Below are 22,094 nucleotides of genomic sequence, written 5' to 3'. Positions count from 1 at the left end.
TAAAAAAAATTCTTTCACCTGTTTTCACGTTTTTTTACTTCACCCCATTTTCTACTTCTTGATTTCATGTTTTCGCTCTATATAGATTATGAAATGGGAAAATTCAAAGTGGCACAAACTGGCCACCATACCATTCTATCTTATTGATAATAATCAGGATAATGTCTAATCACAGTTATGAGCAAAATTAAGAAATAATTCTTGGTGACTTGCAAATATTTCCTATTCCGGTAATAAAAACACTATTAATGTTGATGTAAGAGACCAAGAAAACAGAACTTCCATGTTTTGAAGATTTTCATGTTTCACATTCATGCATTGCACTAATACAATCAAAATAACATACAGGCGAGACACACCTGTATATCTGTGTTAACACTCGACAGTTTTTATTTTTTAGAAAAGATCTGCTAATTCAAGATTGTAAGGTACTTTGTAATGTTAATTCACTAAACATGTATTTTTTTTTTGCTTTTAGGGAACTTATAAAAGAGGTACCTGTAAAGTTAGATAATTTTATCATCAGTAAGCATTACTTGCACGCTACAGACCTACTAGTAAATGCAGGTAAATATAATGTTTTGTACATAGAATAAAAGAAGCTCAATAGAAAGAACACTGATATTATGTAAAATATCAAGCTGATAGGACTAAAAGAGTTCTTAACCTCCTACATTTCTATTTACATGTTCTTCAACCACCTTGTCAGAATATCAATGGTTTTCTTTAGCTGCTTCTTGTTGTTTTTTGTACTTAAAGAGTTGAGTGTCTATTACTGATCACTGTTGGTGTCTATCAAATATCAATAAAAAAAAGGGTGATTTAAAGATTGTCATTACATACAAGCAATACATGTATACATTTGTTTTTTTATTCTAGACAGTATGTTAATCTCTAGATGTCTTTGAGTATTCTTGTTATTGCATTGCTGTATCATAGATATATACACCTGATTTCCATTCATTCATATCCACTGAGTTCTTCATTGACGGTTTAGCTTTATATTTAATGATTCAATGGTGAATTCCAAATGACAAACAAGAACAGAATTATAAAAACACTGAGAGACCACAAGGATTGTCAATAGTTGGATGAAATAAAAAAACTGGTTTAATGATGATGGATGGTTCATGTAGTTGTTTATTGTCCAGAGGGAAATAAAATACATAATCAAGAATATTTTTTGTTCCATTTATTAGATATTGAAAAATATGTCTTTTATAATTTCAAGATATGTTTCATCTAACGGAAATATTGATCAATGTTTGTAGTTGCTAAATTAGAGAAACCGTTAGCTGGGATAGATGCCCTCAGAGATCTCAAAGCTGAATTGATTGCTCGTAATGAAGTAAGTTTATAAATATCCTTTGCTATTGACAATGTTACCTTAAATTTGAAGAAACAAGATAAATTAATTACTTTAAAGAACTCAAACTTCATTGTTAGGGTAAACTTATTCTACCTTCAAGTGTATACTGTTTGATCTCTTTCTGTAGAGACATTAAATTTTTGCCACATTTTTCTAAGGAACGAGGAATCAGAATATCCTAGAATTTGTTTTAAGTTTCATTAGAGGATTCGATGTTTATCACATTAATCACCTTTTATTTTCTGTTTAACTGAGTACTTATTTCGAAGTATCATTAGAACTTATTTAAAATAAAAAAAGTTGAGATGATTGTGGAAATTTAGTTTATCATGTAAATGGTCATATTCTTTCTCCTTTGATAGTTACACTTTTCTTTATCTTTAGCAACTTCATGAGACTTTGATAGAGGAATTGAACAAACAGATTTATGCAGCCGTTCCTGATCAGTCTGTTTCATTAAAACGTTCTTCATCATACAGAAGAGGAAGTAATCTAACAAAGCAGTTATCTGACCCAGAATGCAAACAGACAAGTAAGTAGTGCAACTCTTGTTTTTTTTTCTTGAATGAGGCAATTTTTTATTCATGATATTTTAGTTTGCACTATTTGGCAACTAGTCTGATATCCTAGAGTAGTAAATTTTATTTTGACTAGTGAGTAAAAGGGGGAAAAATATTGACACATAAGAATTATGTTGTATTATTGGTCTATGGACTAAAAGTTGGAACAGATTATGATACAAATGGCTGGTTTCAATTATATCAAAAGAAATCTCCTTTATTTTTCATATTTTGATCTTTTTACACCACAGTATTTGAGTGCAGTAAGTCATGCAACAGTGATTGTCACCCTTTCTGAATTGAAAATTGTTTTTGGTTTTTATTTGACTAATCAAGTCTGAAAATGACCCTAGATAGTAGTGGTAAATTCTACAAGGCTTAAACAAATGGAAATTGTTCAGAAAAGTATCTTTTTCAACTAGTAGAATTAAACAATTTGATTGATTTATGAAGGATTTTGGGCATGTTAAACCCTTATATATCAGCCAAAGAGAAGTAACTCTAATTCAAATTACTACAATGGAAATTGAAAAAAAATATAATTTTATTCTATGACAAGTTTGACATTAATGTTTGAAATATTTCTAGAGCCTACAGAATTGCTGAAACCTCCAGAAATGATGGATTTGAATAAGGAAATAAAAGAAGATTTGAATGGTAACCCAGAGGAGAATCCTGCACATTTCATTGCAGTTTTAGTTGAAGCATTGTTTGTCCTTAGAAAAATTCCAGATTCTGCTGAGGTATACAAACTTACCTTGAGAAGGAAACAGTTAAATGTTGAAATGATTCATTAAAAATATAAAAAAGAATACTCTAAAAAATGAATACATAACATGAAATTGTCTGTTCAGCTTTTCCACCTAATTCCATTGTCATTCCTTTGATTTCAGGAATTGTTTTTTTCTGTCAAATTCTGCAAAGGTATGAGAAAACATACTTTGAAAAATAAAGTTGAAAAATAAACTTTTTTGTGCTATTTAAAAAAAAAAGCTAAATGGAAATATGTATAAAGAAGTGTCAAATGTATTTCAAAGTCCTCAGAATGTGTGGTTTCATTTGGTACTTATTTCTGTGATCTTACCAACTCCAGATTTCTCTAAAATGAGAAACAATTACAGGTCTTTTAGGATAGTTTGCTGGAATTTTTTGTTTTACTATGGTGACATTAATTTATCAATAACTTCAAACAACCTTTTGTTATATGATTTGAAACAAACAAATCTTTTGATATAAGTTTAAAGATAGGGTTGTTAAAATTATTTTTGTCTTTAAAATGTTTTGATTCAAAGAGAAAGGTTGGTAGGTAGGCTAAATAAAGCATGCATAGTGTTGAAAAATTTAAACAAATTTTAGATCTTTCAAATCAATATATGGAATTTTTTTCTGAAATGAATATGGTACATGTACAAGTACACAGAATCTTGGAAGAAAATTAAATAACCCATTGTTTGGTCCATTTTTTTGCTTCTTGAATAATCTTAACATTGTAAATAAAGTAATGCACTGTATATTTTAATGTAGAGGAATAAGAAAATGAAAGATCCACTGGTAAGAATCGGTTTAAGGGGTGTGTTTTGAGCATTGCAATTTCACATCTTTTGCAAGATTTTGAAGTGTTTTTAATGTTTATGAAATTAATTTTGTTAATTATCTAGTTTATTTTTTAATGATTTCTCATTCTTTGGTTTATAAAAATTAAAATTCCAATATTTAGGAATTTTCAGTTCTCAGTATTAAAGCAATGTCAACTATTTAAAAATCAAATGAAACTCTCTTGACTGTCTCTCTAAATTAACTTAGATTTTGCTTATTAATGATAAAGATATTAACTACATTAAGTAGATATTTTCAGAACAGTAGCTGTTATTTAAAGCAAATATATAAAGTGAAATATTGAGTCTTCTGCATTTCACACTCTATAGCCTTTTACATTATGTAGATTGTATAAATTATATTTCCTATTTATACACAGTAGTACATGTAACTAATAAAACAAAAATATTTATAAATTAAAATTTTTGTGATGAATACTAATACATGTATAAACATACAGGTGAAATATCATGATTTATATGCGAAAGAAATCTAGCATTTATATGAGTAAAGTTACTAAATGTATATCACATTTTAATGTCAGTAATTAGCCCATTTATCAAAGGCATTACAGTCAATTTAACACTGAAATGTAGAAAAAATACAAGTAACTCCCATTTGATACCTGTTGTATGATACTTGTTAAAAATGGTTTGACATATTTATAGGATCTTTAAATCATGCATGACCTATACTCACTTAGGAAGCATTGAGTTGTTTGGTCAATCATATTTGTTTATGGTTTACATTGCATAGGTAGCTGCTCTTCAATTGATAAAATTTCAATTTCACAGAAATACAGATTTTTCCGTATTTTACTTATTAAATCTTGATACTTTATAAACTATTTAACTGTTCAACTGTTTGACTTTTAAGATGGAATAAATTTGTAAAATATATAAATATATTTCTCCATTTCTCCTTTTATTGGTCTATTCGGCTGCTGGTACACTACTGGTTAGTTTCACCTGCCCAATAGCTGACACTTTAGTACTTTAAATGATATATTTTAATTGTCTTTCTATTAACTCCTCTGAGCACCTGCTCTGAGGTATTCAGTGTTTTTATACAGGAATTCAAATGTCAAGTCAATATATCTCATGGGGGAAATCCCCTTTTAATTAGAAAAGTTTGCAGATCTATAACCCAATTTTTGCCCAGTCACAATAATAATACATCAAATGTTTCTCTCAAGATACAGATAGAAGTTGTCTTCAAAGTGTTCAACTGTTCAACATGTTAATCTATTACATGCATTAGAAGTGAAAGGTTGAAAGTATAAATTAAATAAAGTACATTTAAAATACTCATACCTCATAAAAATACACCTAATTGTCAAGCACACTAGAATTTAAGAAAATAGTTTTAGTATGGAAACTTCTGTCATATTGAAATTTTACAAGTAATAGTTCAGAGATTGTTTTATTGAGCATAGTGTTTTGCTAGCCTAGATGAGAAACAATATAGCTCATAATTTAAGTATCACAAAGTTATTCCATGAAGACAAATGTTTTGGGAACATGCTATGTTATGAACATAGTTTTTCAAATTACAACACTACTTATTTACCTTCTTTTCATTCATCCTCATCTTAGTTGAAAAGGGGTGTATAGAGTACCCTTGCTGATGATAAAAAGATATGTAAAATCATATTCTTACACATGGTTTTGATATTAGTTTTGGTGGTGGCCATTTTTTTTAATGACAACTGTTGTACTGTTTAGAGGAGATTTTGAGTTTCGATTTGCTGGTAAAAATTATTAGAAATGAATAATCAATATGTGTTGACTTATGTTATAAAGGTAATAAGTGCTTGTATGGTTTATATAACAGGGTATAAAGTCAAAGATAGAACCAGAATTATCAGCCATTGTAGCCAGAACATCTCAACAGGTTGTAGACAGGTCAGTTACATTAGTTTTTTAAATAGAAGACTTTTGAGCAATGTTGAACAAAATATCTGTCACATAACAGAACATGGTGGGTAAATTTCTAAGAGATATTTGAGAAATAATTGCAATTTGAAATGAGTACATGTTCTAAAGTTACTTATGCCTCCCCCAAGTTGGAATGAGGTATGAAATGAGACTTTATCATGCATATGTACTGCGGAATTTATTTACTTTTTTTGTTGGTATTGATTTTGATTGTGGATTTAAGAAAACTTGCAATTTCTTGGATATTTGATTTCATGTTTTTGTCAATATCTGCATATGAAGCCTTAGAGAATTTGTTATTCATTATACATTTGAATCCAGGGTTTACATTTACCACAAATCCACTAGAATTGGTATCCAACAAAGAATTATGAATCAGAATATTCATTTTTTGGGTTTATTTAGACTACTTTTAATCATGTTAATTTGCATATGATGCTGTCCAACCCCATCTTTTAAATCAATGATTATGCTTAGTATAAAAAAAAATATAAGAGAAGCCTAACCGTGTGTTTGGATTAACAGGTTTGTAATTAATTTACAATTCTAGACCATCAAACTTTTTATTATATAGCTCCAGTAGTTGGTGGTAAGAATTTATAGAGAACAGAAAGGAAATTTTATCACTGAAAAATTGAAAAGAAATGGAATAGTGCTTGAAGTCTTCAATAAACATAAAAAATTGGAATTATTAATATAGTCAACATTTTTACTCTAACAAATAAGAAATGTGGTAGTAACTAGCCAAAAAGTTTTTCTACCTCAGGCATAGATTACCTTAGCTGTATTTGGCAAAACTTTTAGGAATTTTGGTTCTCAATGACCTGCAACTTCATACTTTATTTGGCCTTTTTAACTTTTTGGGATTCGAGTGTCACTGATGAGTCTTTTGTAGACAAAACGCGCGTCTGGCGTATATACTAAATTTAGTCCTGGTATCGATGATGAGTTTACTTTTACTGTATGATCTTATCCTTACAGTTATGCACAACAAGGAGAGTCTTTATCTAGCCAGAACCAACCAAGATTTTTATTGGAACTTCTAGAAAATGTTTTTCATCAATTCAGAAATGTTGCCAGAATGCATAAGATTGTACTCCGTAACTTACAGAGAATTATAGTATGTATTTTTTTTTCTAACTTTTATTTATTCCTTTATTTCCTTTATTTGATAAAATCAGTGATTTCTCTTACTTGTCAGCTATTTTTTTGTTTTGGCCAAATATTTGTTGCAGCTTTTAATGTCACTTTTTTTTAATCGAAAAAAAATACAGAAATATGCATTTGATTTCTTCATCCTTCCTAATTTGAAGAAGTTTCTCTAAGTTCATCCAACTCTTATGATAAACTGGTAAACAAATTAGGTTACTGTCTATTTTTTTTTCAATTTATAAAGTTTTTCACTTTTTGAGTCATTTAAAAACTCACAAATATCTTGCATTTTGTTCTGCATAACTTATTTCAAGAGTAAAAATAATAATCAATGAATTTCCAGATTTCCTTAAAAATTTAGGGAAAAAAAATATGTTCTTTTTGAAAAGGCAGTCTTATAAAAAAGACCTTAGATGTTTTAAACATCTCTGGAAAATGTTGTTTAAAGTTAAAACCCCTCAAAATAAAGCAGAATTCCTTCACTCCAAAAAGTTGTAAATAAAAGGTACACGAAAAAAACTTCTGTTTTTCTCAGTAAAGCTACATGTCTAAAAACTGTGAAATCTTTCTTAATCATTTTCATCTGTTTCATCTTTTTTCATCTATTAATCTTGTCCCAATCAAATGAAAAGAACTCTTCAGTTATATTAATTATTATTATCCAAATATTGAAATAAGTATTCAACTAATGATTGAGCATAATTCTTCACTTAACAAGAAAACATTTATAAACAATGCATTGGTTTGGAATTTTTAGTCTTTCTACTTTATATAAGTAAGATTTCTGGCATGATGTCTTTTCAACTATGTTTAAAACCTGATATTTTATAACCTTGATTCTAACAAAAATATAAATCCTTGAACGCAGTTTTGTACAGACATAGAATGAATCTTTATAGAAAACAGTACAGTCACAAGCTGAACTGGATTATTTTTAGCCAATCTTTTTTATAAATGAGAATTTTGACTCTAAAGTAGATTTTCACACTCTTGAGGCTGACTTGAATGTTATGTTATGACACTTTTGGTATTTACTATTTAAGCCGACACCAGAGGAGACGGTCGATGAGGTGTGTATTGGGATCTTGCTGTTTGTATTATGATTTTGTATCCTTATATGTTGTTTTTGTTTTCTTGTTTATTTACTTTCTACCTTTTTGAATACAGTTGTTTTTCATCAATATTTACATTTACTCATACCTGTGATGTATTTTTAAATATTTTTTTTTTTTTTATAATAGTGTTGTCTTTCTGGTGCCTTGTTTGTTTCAATTGGAGTATAGTTTATGTTGAAGTATGTAAAACTAGTACAAAAACAAAAAAACACAAAATTTAGCTAAGGTCAAATAAAAGGGGTGGATTGATAAACCAGAAATATAGCATTTTTCTTCTGACCTTTTTTACAATTATCAGCTGAACAAAAAAATGTATTCAACAAATTTTGCTTTCACTGGGCAATATGGATCCTATGACTAACTGACTGTTTAGTTATGTATGCTTTTTCAGCCTATGTTGTTTCATTTTGTTTTTTAAAGAGCAGTATATTTTTGCATGTTGAATTATTATATTTTGTGTCTTTTCTAATTGTTGGGACAATTAAGGGGCTCATTCTTTACATTTTTTTCTCTCCTAAAAACATATTCATTTTATCATGACTTTGTAAAACATTTTATTGTGATAATCTATAAAAGTGCATGTCTAAAAACTGCATGTCACTTGTATTTGTGTGTACAGACTTGAACACATTTTGGAAATCATGTGTATATATGAAAATTCTGTTTCATCACTATGTGGACATTGCCACATAAACATTTGTAGAATTAGTAAGCCATTTGCATCTTGCCTGATTTTGATAAAATTGACTGTTGTCAACAATCTTACTAATACAGAATTCACAATAATTGCAAAAGGACATGTTTTTCTTTCTTTATAACTTTGATTTTTTTTTTGAAAGCATCTATCATGCTGTTAGACATTTCCTGCCACGATACATTGCCAAAAAATCATAAACTTCATGATACAGTACACCTATGAGATTTGTAGAGCTTGATGAAAACTTTACTCAAACATTTATTTTCCATAGGTGTCTGGTGTACCAGTTAGAAATGAATTGTTATATGATATGAATGATGTTTGGTCAAAGATACAAGCAGTTGTAAGTATTGCTATTGAAATGACTTATGGAGAGACAATATAGCATCTTCTCGTCTTGTTTTATGGATAAGATTTCAGTCTTTTTATGCCCAACCTACGATAGTAGAGGGACATTATGTTTTCTGGTTAGTGGGTGCATCAGTCTGTCTGTCTGTCCCCCTTCAGATCAAAGTTTTTGGTCAAGGTAGTTGAAGTTGAATTGAAGTCCAAGCAACTTGAAACTTAGTACACATGATCCCTATGTTATGATCTTTCTAATTTTAATGCCAACAAGAGTTTTTACCCAAATTTTGCGGTCCACTATACATGGAAAATGATAATGTGAGTGGGGCATCCGTGTACTGTGGATACAATCTTGTTTCAAATATGCTATTATAATTGTCTATTAGTGTTTTAATTTTTTGTCCCCATTTACCTTGGATTATGTTGAAGCTGTTCTGTTAAATATTATATTAGAATTAGGAGATGTGGATGATTGTCAATCAAACAATTATGCTTTAAGACTAATGGACAATAGATTGTCTGATAAAAAGTTTTAAACAGACAACAGCTTGAATTTTGTGGCAGGATTAATAAAGAACATCTACTATGGATTCATTTATTTTCATGGGTACCAATCTTTGCAGATTGTGGACACTTTGTATTTTTGTGGATATGTGATTATCTGGTTCTGCCAAAGTCTGGATACAACTTTACAGAAATTTGTATGTCATTGAACATTTAAATTTGTAGTTCACATGTACCCATGAAACTCATGAAAATTGTTCTCCAACAAATAAAAATGAATCCATAGTAAGTTATATTAACTGCATATTATTTTTTTGTTTTTTATTTACAGCTTGAATTAGTTCTGAGAGAATATTTAGATGTACAGACATCTTCCAGACAAAGAGCTCCCACAAGTTTTGATGAACCAAGTACAGACATAAACTCATACTTCAGTAAGAAAAAGCCAACCAAATCAAAAAAGGTAATAATAGATGATTTTTATGTTATGTAAAATGGTTACACCTTGTATGACAGCCTTAGATTTAAGATTCAAGAGGATCCCTATAATTGAACCTTAATAGCAGGCAGAGTACATTTAAAAAAGCATAAAACTATCAAGTACATGGCTCATGAACACTGGTATAAATGAGAACTAAAATCCTCATGTATATGCAGATATGTAGAAAAAAAAAGGATTTATCAAGTTTCAATATTTACCTAGGTATTTCAAGATTCACATGTTCTTTGAAAATGAATTTATATAGTATGAATTACAGATTGCATAACAATTCAAAGTACTAAACATTTACCTTACATATAAAATTTTACAAACTTTAATGTAACTTAAGTGTTTGTATTGAGTTATACAAAAATATACCATTTTGGCATAACACATTGATCAGGTTTATTCACAGTTATCAAATAATAGTAGTATGCAGAAAATTGGTCTTTGATTTTCTGAATTTTATCATTTGTGTTGTGACGAGTTTTTCTATTACTTATATTCTGTTTTATTGTCTCATTATGTTTCATATGTGTCCTTTATATTGGTTTTATTTTGCTCTAAAATTGCAGTTTACAGTATATATATATTCTTTTAAGATGTCAGTCTTTAATAAAGTAATTTATAACTTGAAAATCTTAACAATTATTCTGTTTGTAGCACCATGGAAAGAGTGATAAGGTCTATTTTAAATAGATTTTATAAATATGCTTTCAAATTATCTCCCTTACTAGTAATCTAATAGTTTAACATATTTGGCATTAAGCTTCACTAATTTTCGTATTATTCATATATAAACATAACCAGCAGTATACAGAGTTCTTTATGTTAGATTATCACTAGGAGTGAAGGATTATGTTCCAGAATAAAAGAGACACTTTAAAAAATACCCTTAAAAGATCATGTATCCATAAAATGGAACTATGCATACATTTAGGTCAGCATCTGGCTCTCAAATAAATAACTTAGTTTAAGTAGTAAGAAATATATATGCAGCAATATGACTTGAGCATTAACTTTTCAAAAGATTACATTATAACAGTAAAATAGTACTATATAGTATTTTATTTGTGATAATAAAAAAAAAGTCAGTTTGACAGAATTTTGACACTCTAAATTTATTACCTAAATTCCCAGTTTTAACTAAAAGACTTTTATTTGAGTCTGAGGACCACATGTTGCAGGTGCATTTAACCCTAATGTTAATTGAATACGCTTGACAGTTTTCCTTCTGAAGGTACTTCCACTAATAAATACTGCTGGCGATGAAATTTCAAATAGTGTTTAAAGTGGTGTTAAACATCAATCAATCTATCAATCATTGTTTATTAAAATTTATCAAAATAATCAATTTGTAGTGTCTCAATGTTGAAATTAAAATTTATATTTGTGTTTTAGAAGTTTTCTGTTCTTTCAAAGTTAACTCTAAATATATTTGATTATATTGTAAAAATAAATCCAAATGTTAATGTAGGTATGAAGAATGCATTTTGTGCTTTTAGCCTGGTATTGATCATTTGAAAGTTGAATTTATGGATTTAAATCTGTACATTATTGCAAATGAATGACAGTTCATATATTAATCAATACACTAAAAAAGATAAGCTTTTCTGGATGACAAATATGATAAATATCTTATAAAGCAAAGGCTTCTTTTTTTATAATTTTTTGCTGTTCTTTTTTGATTTGCTGTAGAGTTTAAATTAAACAGAGGTATAATCTGTGTCTTTACTAGCAACTGGCATGGCCTAGACAACCCTGAATATGCATGTAGTTTTGCCAGTGGATGTTAAGCAAGCAACTATAATTAAATTTATACTGTTACACTTTCAGTGGTGTTTAATTGTTCAAAATTCTTATGATGTATTTCTGATGTTTTGTTTACAGATATCATTGTTTAGATTTGATGCTTCTATCCATGCTATGAGTACCAACAGCTATGTAGATGATAACATGACTTTTGATACAGTAAGTATTGGTCAGACTTTTATTTCCCTTTACTAGGGAACATTGTACATGTACAATATAAATAACATATTTCACATGGTTTGTGTTCAATTTCCAATATTTTTTAACAAAATAAAAAAAATTCTTCGCAAATTGTAATGTACTTTATTTTAGATAACAAATCAAATTTACTGGTATATATTAAACTATCAGTTTTTGAAGTGATAAAAAATGTAAGCAGCAAACATTAGGCACCAATAACATGCTTATCTTGTAATTCAACTTGTCTATTCTGTTTTATGTCAATGTTCTATATGTGATTGTTAACGTTTTCAGTGAAAAGTGTAAAGTGAGGCAGTGTAACTCAATTTCAAAAAGTCTCTATGTTTTTAGAACTAACACAACTAGGATAGACGTGTTAGGTAGATAAAACTTTTGGTATGCAATATATGGATGGAAAAACAATTGTTTAAAAACTGCTCATTGTGGTTTTTTTTATCACAGGGAAATTTGTTTCATGTCAACCTTTTATCAGAAGTTGGACTCGGTAAACATCAGATGGTCTGTAAACCAAGTGTAAACAACATCACAGGTAAATATCAAAGGAAATCTGTTCCTTTCATTACAGGTAAATATCACAGGAAATCTGTAAACCAAGTGTAAACAACATCACAGGTAAATATCACAGGAAATGTGTGAACCTTGTGTAAACTAAATCACAGGTAAATATCGCAGGAAATGTGTAAACCTAGTGTAAACTAAATCTTAGAAAATGTGTAAACCAAGTGTAAACAACTTCGCAGGTAAATGTCACAGGAAGGTGTAAACCCAGTGTAAACAACATCACAGGTAAATACCACAGGAAATCTGTAAACCAAGTGTTAACTTACTCACAGAAAATGTGTGAACCAAGTGTAAACTACATTACAGGTAAATATCACAGGAATGTGTAAACCTAGTGTAAACAACATCACAGTAAATGTGTAAACTCAGTGAAAATAACATCACAGATAAATGTCACAGGAAATGTGTAAACTCAGTGTAAACAGCATCACAGGTAAATGTCACATGAAGTGTGTAAACTCAGTGTTAACAATATCACAAGTAAATGTCAAAGGAATTGTGTAAACCAAGTGTAAACAACATCACAGGTAAATATCACAGGAAATCTGTAAACCAAGTGTAAACAACATCACAGGTAAATATCACAGGAATGTGTAAACCTAGTGTAAACAACATCACAGTAAATGTGTAAACTCAGTGTAAATAACATCACAGATAAATGTCACAGGAAATGTGTAAACTCAGTGTAAACAGCATCACAGGTAAATGTCACATGAAGTGTGTAAACTCAGTGTTAACAATATCACAGGTAAATGTCAAAGGAATTGTGTAAACTCAGTTTAAACAACATCACAGTTAAATATCACTGGACATGTGTTAACCTAGTGTAAACAACATTAATAGTCAGTTAATAATGTTTGACTTTGTGGTTATTTATATAAAAAAAATTGTTAGAACACATACACCTTGCAAAATGTATAATTGTGTGTTTGTCAAGTCTTAAAATTATGATACTTAAATAAAATATACTAAGGGTTTGTAATTGAAGTCAGAGAAAAGATATTTCCCTTACTTCCCTTACTTATAATATATATGCCTAAAACAGTCATAACTCTAGATCTTAATAGAGAAACAAAGGACTTCGGTGTATTCATTGGTGACACAGCTCTTAGTATGTTTTAATGCTTATATAGTTTATTCATTTATAGGAATATACAAAACATAATATACATAATACAAGGTAAAAAATACCACTTATTCTACTGCTGGCTATGTAACAGAAGCCAATATTTTCTGAAATGTAATTCTCTGTGTAATAAATTTTAACTATTTTCTGATAATGACCTGCTGCCAGAAAATTTCCCCCACTCAATGGTTAGAACCTTCTTATTTGTTCTCCCCTTTGGCCACTGGGTTGAGGACCTACCACCAGAATATTCCACCCTCTGAACGGTTTGAACCATATGATATGTTCTCCCCTTTGGTCAGTGGGACCTTATAGAACTATATGATATGATTGATGTTGGTTAAACAAACTTTATTTTTATTTAAATTATTTAAAAACATGTCTGCCCTTTCTTGAAATTATGTTTAGGATAAGACTTTAGAAGCTGACTTGTTAATTACATTAATTTGATTAGGCTAGCTGTCTGTAGGTGTCAACAGTCAAATGTATACTTCTTAGAGATAATGGAACATCTCAAAACAAAATTCAATCATTGCAGAATTTAAAACATTAAGTGAATGTCTATTAATCGATAACTATGAGGGAAGTGTCTTTTAAAATTATGTACACGTATAGATTTTTATACGACCGCAAAAATTTAAATTTTTCGTCGTATATTGCTATCACGTTGGCGTCGTCGTCTGCGTCGTCTGCGTCGTCGTCCGAATACTTTTAGTTTTCGCACTCTAACTTTAGTAAAAGTGAATAGAAATTTATGAAATTTTAACACAAGGTTCATGACCACAAAAGGAAGGTTGGGATTGATTTTGGAAGTTTTTATCCCAACATTTTAGGAATAAGGGGCCAAAAAGGGCCCAAATAAGCATTTTCTTGGTTTTTGCACAATAACTTAAGTTTAAGTAAATAGAAATCTATGAAATTTTGAATCAAGGTTTATGACCACAATAGGAAGGTTGGGATTGATTTTTTGGAGTTTTGGATCTAACAGTTTGCGAATTAGGGGTTAAAAAAGGGCCTAAATAAGCATATTCTTGGTTTTAGGTTAAGTAAGTAGAAATCAATTGGAGTTATCTTTCTTTGTATAAAAAAGTAGTTGAATCAACTTTAATCATTGTTTTATGCAATATACAATGTATTATCATTTTTAGAACCAACTGATGAATTAAAACAATCTTTACCATTCAGTGATAACAAGTTCTTTTTATTACATTTTAATATTGTATGATGTATTTAAATGAGCAGTTATATTAATGTCAAAAAGGGCCCAAATAAGCATTATTCTTGGTTTTTGCACAATAACTTAAGTATAAGTGAATAGAAATCAATGAAATTGAAATACAAGGTTTATGACCATAAAAGGAAGGTCAAGATTGATTTTGGGAGTTTTGGTCCCAACAGTTTGGGAAAAAGGGGCCCAAAGGGTTCAAAACTAAACTTTGTTTGATTTCATCAAAAATTGAATAATTGGGTTTCTTTGATATGCCGAATCCAACTGTGTATGTAGATTCTTAATTTTTGGTCCCGTTTTCAAATTGGTCTACATTAAGGTCCAAAGGGTCCAAAATTAAACTTAGTTGGATTTTAACAAAAATTGAATCCTTGGGGTTCTTTGATATGCTGAATCTAAAAATGTACTTAGATTTTTGATTATTTGCCCAGTTTTCAAGTTGGTCCAGATAGGGGTCCAAAATTAAACTTTGTTTGATTTCATCAAAAATTGAATAATTGGGGTTCTTTGATATGCCAAATCTAACTGTGTTAGTAGATTCTTAATATTTGGTCCCGTTTTCAAATTGGTCTTCATTAAGGTCCAAAGGGTCCAAAATTAAACTAAGTTTGATTTAAACAAAAATTGAATTCTTGGGCTTCTTTGGTATGCTGTATCTAAACATGTACTTAGTTTTTGATTATGGGCCCAGTTTTCAAGTTGGTCCAAATCAGGATTCAAAATTATTATATTAAGTATTGTGCAATAGCAAGAAATTTTCAATTGTACAGTATTGTGCAATAGCAAGACATTTTCAATTGCACAAAATGGTTCAATAGCAAGAAATCTTCAATTGACAGTATTGCGCAATAGCAAGAAATATCTAATTGCACAATATTTTCAATTGGAGTTATCTTTCTTTGTCCAGAATAGATATTTGTGCAATAGGAAGATATTTTCAATATTCTTTGAAAATTTTAGTTATCCTTCTTTGTCCAGAATAGTAGTTGAATCAACTTAAATCATTGTTTTATACAATATACATTTTATTTTCACTTTTACTACCAACTAATAAATTAAAACAATCTTTACCATTTAGTGATAACAAGCACTTTTTTTACATTTTAATATTTTATGATGTATATAAATGAGCAGTTATTGTTGCAAACTCCCTTAGAAATTTGAATTGAGATCAGTTTTAGAATAAGGGAAAGGGGGATGTGAAAACAAAATTAGTGGTGGGGGGGGGGTCAATTTTTCTCATTTCAGATTTCATAAATAAAAAGAAAATTTCTTCAAACATTTTTTTTAGAGGATTAATATTCAACAGCATAGTGAATTGCTCAAAGGCAATTTTTTTTTCTAATTTCATTAGACCACATTCATTCTGTGTCAGAAACCTATGCTGTGTCAACTATTTAATCACAATCCAAATTTAGAGCTGAATCCAGCTTGAATGTTGTGTCCATACTTTCCCCAACCGTTCAGGGTTCAACCTCTGCGGTCGTATAAAGCTGCGCCTTGCGGAGCATCTGGTTATATATTTTTTTTAATTTTTGATGTTATCATTTAAAAAATATATCTGCCCTACCAATTACTTCAAAAACGAAGATTAATATATTTCCACAACATAGAGATTTGCATGAGAACTGCCTTTAAATGTTTGTGATCCAATGAACAAGAAGCCATCTTTATCAATAGCCAATGACAGTGGCAGACAAATCCCTAGTTCATTCTTTGTATTACAGTATGTTATATAATTGCCTTGAATGTCTAAAACATGTAGTATGGGATTGTTTATACACGTATCTGATACTATGAATGTGTTCCTTTTTGTGTAAACAACATCATATGGTTTAAATGGATGGCTTCCATTCATAAAAGAATCGGCATAACCTTTATAAACATTGGTCACTTTATCCTGGTCAAGATCTAAGATGAAAACTCTGCCACTACTGTCTCTTGTTTGAATATCTGCTCTGTCTACGATAGCAATAATATTGTTATGAGAAGCAATACTATTTGGAGCAGTGAAAAATGGATATGTTCTTTCATGATTCCCTTCTTCATCGAGTACAACGATTTGTCCTTGCTGATTATATTCTTTCATACAAACACCTAGAATGATTTTATGCCTTTCTTCATTTAAATGAATGGTCACTATCCTTCCTACAGGTACCCCTATATTTGGGGCTTCTATAGGTGTTTCTGTTCCAAAGGGTACAACTTTAAGGTTATTTTCCTCCGTTGAGAACAGCAGATCACCTGTGTTGGTGATGACTACATCGATATACCACACTGGTATGGTGAAAATCTCTTCAAGAATGTTTCCTGATGTTGAAACATGTTTTATGATTTTAGTTCGATTGTTGCATAACCATACTGAATTGTCTGAGCAAGTTATGATTTTAAAAATCCCAGGAAAATTTGTGTAATATTGTTTCACAGCTTGAAACTCCATTTTCTGTTACAAGCTCACTTTTAATAAAAATTACTTGAGATAGAGTCACATCTAATTTAGTATAATTTATAATTTTAGATTTATACACTGTAACAGGATATTTTCATGAAATAATGTTAAATTTAATTGTCGGTTATCTAAAGATTTAAAAAATATTTTAACACTTATCACAATCATCTTTAAAGTTTTGAATTACATGTTTTCCTCTAATGATTCTTGGGGATTTAAATGTGATCTGAAATCGGTGTTATGATGATTTTTTTGGCAACATTTAGTGAGAAAATATTTTAAATCAGCAATAGATATATTAATAGATTGTTGGCAGTTAAACTATAGTTTTAAATCATCAAACTAACACTTAAAGATAATTATTTATAGGTATAATAAATATAATATCAATCTTTGGTTATTAAGGACTGTTTTGAATTTCATATTTTAGGTATAATTGAGCCATAGTTTTATTGAGTGACAATATTGATCCCTGGTCTGGTCTGATGATAAGTAGATACATTGTACATCCCTAAATACGTTCAATGGGAAATGAAAAATGTAGCTGATGTATAAAAAATTTCAAAATCATTTTCATGGTGTCTTCCAACAATCATGTGTACACTAGTAGTACTTTAACACACATTTCTCATATCTGCACACTCTAGTGCACATTTGTATCTGCTTCTCTCATAAATTTCTTATCATGAATTAATAAAGCTTTCTCAGAATATTACTATATGATGCCTTTAGCACCTCATGTATATTTATAAAGGACATTATGGGTTATCCCTGTCCCTCTGTATGTAACACAAGAGAAAAGGTCAGTCCAATTGATATTGTTTTTAAGATGTTAGTAAATCAGCCAGGGCCAAAATAATATCAATTATTCAATATTACTTAGATAATAATGTTCCCCAGCTTGAAGTTGGTATAGGATCAAATGACTTGATAATGGATTGTTTCAAGAAACTCAAATTCCAGGATTCAATATTTTTTTAACTGTTCTTTTACAGCCATATTCATGCCATTAGAGGCCTTCATTAAAGAAGTAGAAGATGCAGTAGCTTGTCAAGATGGGTAAGTTAGATTAGAGAAACAATAAGGAGTAGCTGGTTATGTGATGTACAATATGAACATGAAATAAAAACAAAGGATTCAAACAGTCTAAAACCAAGATTGTTGTCCGTATATCCATCTGTCTGCTCATCGTCAATATGTCAGACAATAACAAAAAAACACTAAAACCAATTTACATGAAACTTAAATGAATTGTTTATATCTATTGAAGTGAGCTTCCTTTCTTTAATAAAATTTTTAGATTTTTTCCTGACTTGTGGGAAATTATTCGTAAAACACAGGAGATTTTCCAGTCTGCAGTCAATAACTCAAAAGTGCTTTGAGTAATTTGCTCTCTAGTTTTTTTTTTAAATTTTCGTATATGACATTGAGGAGTTGTGGAACTTTAAAAAGCGATGGGCTTATCATGTACTCATGGCTTAGCTATTTAATAAGATTCTGTCAGACACACCAATATTTTGTTTGCCAATACTTTGAACTTTTTAACATCTGTTCAACCAACAAAATTTTATGTCACACTTTTCTAAAAATTACTATATTATGTAAGCAGATTGACAGAAATGAGTTGTAAGGTATCCACACTACCTTACAAGACACATTCTTCTTGTTTGCAGATTCTTATGTATCATTATGTTTAATAAACTTAATATTTTTGTCACACATTTCTTACTACTAAACAGAATTATCTGCACCTTGACAGTGATAACTTGTAAAGTCTACATGCCTTTTTGGATCTGCTAGACATCCACTTTTTGTTTTGAAAATATGCAGTGCAACTTTTTAATTTTTTTCTTATTTTATAGAACATCAAGTTTACAGTCGTTTGTAACTGAGTTTATACAGAATATATTTCTTGGACAAGTTCATGCTACAGTGTCCACAAGCATAGCTGCTGCTACTAAAGGTAAAAGGCATTGTATTTATGTTGTACTTGGCACTTCTTACATATATCAGACTTGATTCATCAATAAACAGACTATAATACCGATTTCTATTATAGATATAAGAATGGTAATTGTGTCTGAAGGTGACACTTACAAACTAAGGTCATTCATCCATTCTTTGCAAATCATTGACAATCAAATTAAGTTTGAAGGTTCTTTTACCTGTTTTGATAGAAAAGGTCCTCAGAAATTAAAGGGTTTTAGCATATATGTCAATTACATAACAAAATGAAATTATTTTTCATTTGGCGTTTACACTAAGTCTAAGATTGATTGTTTGTTGGCGTTTGAGACTGCTATCAGCTCTCATTAATAGCTATATCATTGCTGCCAATTTTGAACCCACCTTGCCACATTTTGCATTATGAACAAACAAAGATCTAAATACAGTGAAGTGATAATTGAAAAGCTTCTGTGTTCCTTGTCTTTGTTTCCCATCACCACACATTGGTTAAGGTTATATATCATCATTAAACAGTTGGTTTGCCTATGTGTTGTATTGTGAAAATATAGAAACAAAGAAAGAGTGCCTTAAATGGACAATTAAATCATTTTTTTGCAAAATAACCTGATTAGAACTGTAGACTGCATGTTTCCTCTTAAAGTCATAAGAAACCTCAAATAAAAAAAAATGATGCATATGTTTTTTATAACTAAATGGATACTTTTCATTCTACAACTTATGTACATATACTTTTTTCTGATGAAACTTCTTTAATTTGTCCACATTTAGATTAAGATTACTTATTTTTAATTGCTTGCTTCCAGGAAGCAATTCATCAAAATATTTTCCATATGCATAGTGACCTGAGCGTAACCCTCCTCGTAAAGATCCGGTGATCGTAATACGCATGAATCTGTCATTAAAAATAAACAATTATCTGATTGTACATGTTAAACACGTGCTCAATACCCATGTTTTTTGTTATTTATTTACTATAAGGTGACAATTGGTAAACTTCGACTTTAAAACACGGCATTTAATGAGCAGCCATATTTGATAAATCATAACAGACAGAGAGAAAAAAAATTGACGATTATACCATATATTTGTGTAAAAAATGATAAAATCGTGCACAGAGGACTAAGTTTATGATATATACATGCATTGTTTCAATAATTAGATAAACATTATTTTTCACCACTCACTCGTTTCATATGACTTTAACTGTCAAGTTTACAAATGAAAAATTAATACTCACCATGGTTAAAAGGGAGCAAAATGGTATTATATTTTTATTTGAAAATGAAAATTTCATTTTTTTAGTGTATTATTAAAAAATGTATTGAAATTTAAATTTTCTACTAAGATTTGAAAAACTACAGGAATTTCACTGTAACTCACTTTAACAAGGATTAATAATACAATGTTTAATATCCTTGAACTTTGTTGATAGTTGATGAAGAAGATGGAAGTAAGTCAGGTCACATGTTGTAGTATTGTTGTCATGTGACTTTGTTGTAGTATTGTTGTCACATGACTTACTCTTAATATCCTTGAACTTTGTTGATAGTTGATGAAGAAGATGGAAGTAAGTCAGGTCACATGTTGTAGTATTGTTGTCATGTGACTTTGTTGTTTTGATATTGTGATGCTTTCTTGTAATCTCCCCTTCTAATTTGTTTTAATGTGCAAGATATCTTGCCTCTTTCTTAATAATGTATTATTTAACATTATTGCCTAATTCTATACAGTTTGAGAACGAAGAATCTTGTTGTATATTTTTTATGCATCAGCTGTTTTATGAAAATTTTTGATGATATGACATGACATTACTAAATGCATTAAATGTGCATGTATATTTGTTTGTCCCAACTAGGTGGAAGGAAGAATCCTTGTCGCCACAGTTTATTTAAATGTGTCTTTTGTTTTTTTCTTATGCACTTCAGATTTTTGTTCAAAGCTGCTTGACAGTTTGAATTTGTATCTACCAAATCACTGCAGATGTTTTATCTTTACAGTAGCTAGTTGAACTGTTTTTTTTTTTTTTCAGAAAGAAAATACAACTTTTACTGATATAATAAACATTATAACTGCAAAAATTTAAACACTAGAAAAGGTTCCCCAAAAATCCATTTATTCATGCCCACATCTAACATAAAATCATATTTTTCCCCTAATCATTTGAGTATATGTATATGTTTACTTTTTCATGAAATGACAGATAGCACTTAAAAAACTATATTATGAAATGACCGTAACCATCATAGCTGTCCTTTATTGAGCTTTCACCATTTTCTTGGTGAAACATAAAAAGGCATTCATTTAAAAAAAAATATTTACTCTTGTACCAATGTACCAATGTTTCATCCCCTTTCTTAATTTCTGTTTGTTTTCCCCAAATCTTCAAGGGCTTTCACATTATAAATTGAAATTTATTTTCACCTTTCAACTTAAAATAGTTCACCTTTCAACTTGAAATAGAAAATTGTTTTCCTTTCAAAGAAAAATATGTGAAACATATTATCTTTATTTTATGTCACCACAAAACTTCAACTAAATATTTAAATACTCTACATCGTTTAAAAATATCATGAAACAAAAAACAAATCACGAAATGTCAAATGCAAACTTTATTCCCTAGGCCTTCAGATCATTATCTCTGGTAGATATAGGTTCATGTTTAACAAATTTGCATGTATATGTTTCTTATGTTGTTGCATCATACATTTGTTGACTCTTGTTAGTTTGGCATCCCAATCCAGATCGATACTAATTTTGACTTTGACTTTGTGTAATGATGCATCTTGGGAATTAAAGAAGCAAGTACTACACAAAGTGGCTCACTTTAGCCTCTATGTTCTGCTTTGACAAAGACTTAATTGCTGTGATACAATTTTCTAGTCCCTAAGGGGCATGCCCTTTTCTATCAATTTCATAAATGTTTCATTGTATCATATTTGGACCATTAAGGCAGTGGGCCCCATGCCAAACCCCCTCATGAATTGTTAAAAGTC

General features: G+C 29.7%; 1 protein-coding gene across 7 annotated transcripts in view; it reads left to right on the top strand.

Annotated features, from left to right (window-relative positions):
- The window catches only part of LOC134715947 (exocyst complex component 4-like), a 45,757-nt gene that overhangs the window by 4,494 nt on the left and 19,169 nt on the right, over window positions 1-22,094 (top strand). Inside the window, exons 6-21 of one of the 7 annotated variants that reach the window (XM_063578518.1) lie at window positions 479-567; window positions 1,272-1,348; window positions 1,754-1,901; window positions 2,518-2,672; window positions 3,454-3,480; window positions 5,359-5,429; window positions 6,444-6,582; window positions 7,658-7,684; window positions 8,698-8,769; window positions 9,607-9,738; window positions 10,420-10,440; window positions 11,647-11,727; window positions 12,211-12,298; window positions 18,129-18,192; window positions 18,996-19,096; window positions 21,722-21,742. In XM_063578518.1, coding sequence (XP_063434588.1) covers window positions 479-567; window positions 1,272-1,348; window positions 1,754-1,901; window positions 2,518-2,672; window positions 3,454-3,480; window positions 5,359-5,429; window positions 6,444-6,582; window positions 7,658-7,684; window positions 8,698-8,769; window positions 9,607-9,738; window positions 10,420-10,440; window positions 11,647-11,727; window positions 12,211-12,298; window positions 18,129-18,192; window positions 18,996-19,096; window positions 21,722-21,742 — 1,313 coding nt within the window. Of the gene's footprint in view, window positions 1-478; window positions 568-1,271; window positions 1,349-1,753; window positions 1,902-2,517; window positions 2,673-3,453; window positions 3,481-5,358; window positions 5,430-6,443; window positions 6,583-7,657; window positions 7,685-8,697; window positions 8,770-9,606; window positions 9,739-10,419; window positions 10,441-11,646; window positions 11,728-12,210; window positions 12,299-18,128; window positions 18,193-18,995; window positions 19,097-20,533; window positions 20,552-21,721; window positions 21,743-22,094 lie in introns of all 7 variants that reach the window. The other 6 variants (XM_063578519.1, XM_063578524.1, XM_063578522.1 and 3 more) reach the window with 6 other exon arrangements.

Source organism: Mytilus trossulus, chromosome 4, assembly GCF_036588685.1.
Source record: "Mytilus trossulus isolate FHL-02 chromosome 4, PNRI_Mtr1.1.1.hap1, whole genome shotgun sequence".
NCBI classification, from domain to species: Eukaryota; Metazoa; Mollusca; class Bivalvia; order Mytilida; family Mytilidae; genus Mytilus; species Mytilus trossulus.
The sequence above is the reverse complement of the archived record's forward strand: the minus strand, read 5'-3'. Positions and strand labels throughout refer to the sequence as shown.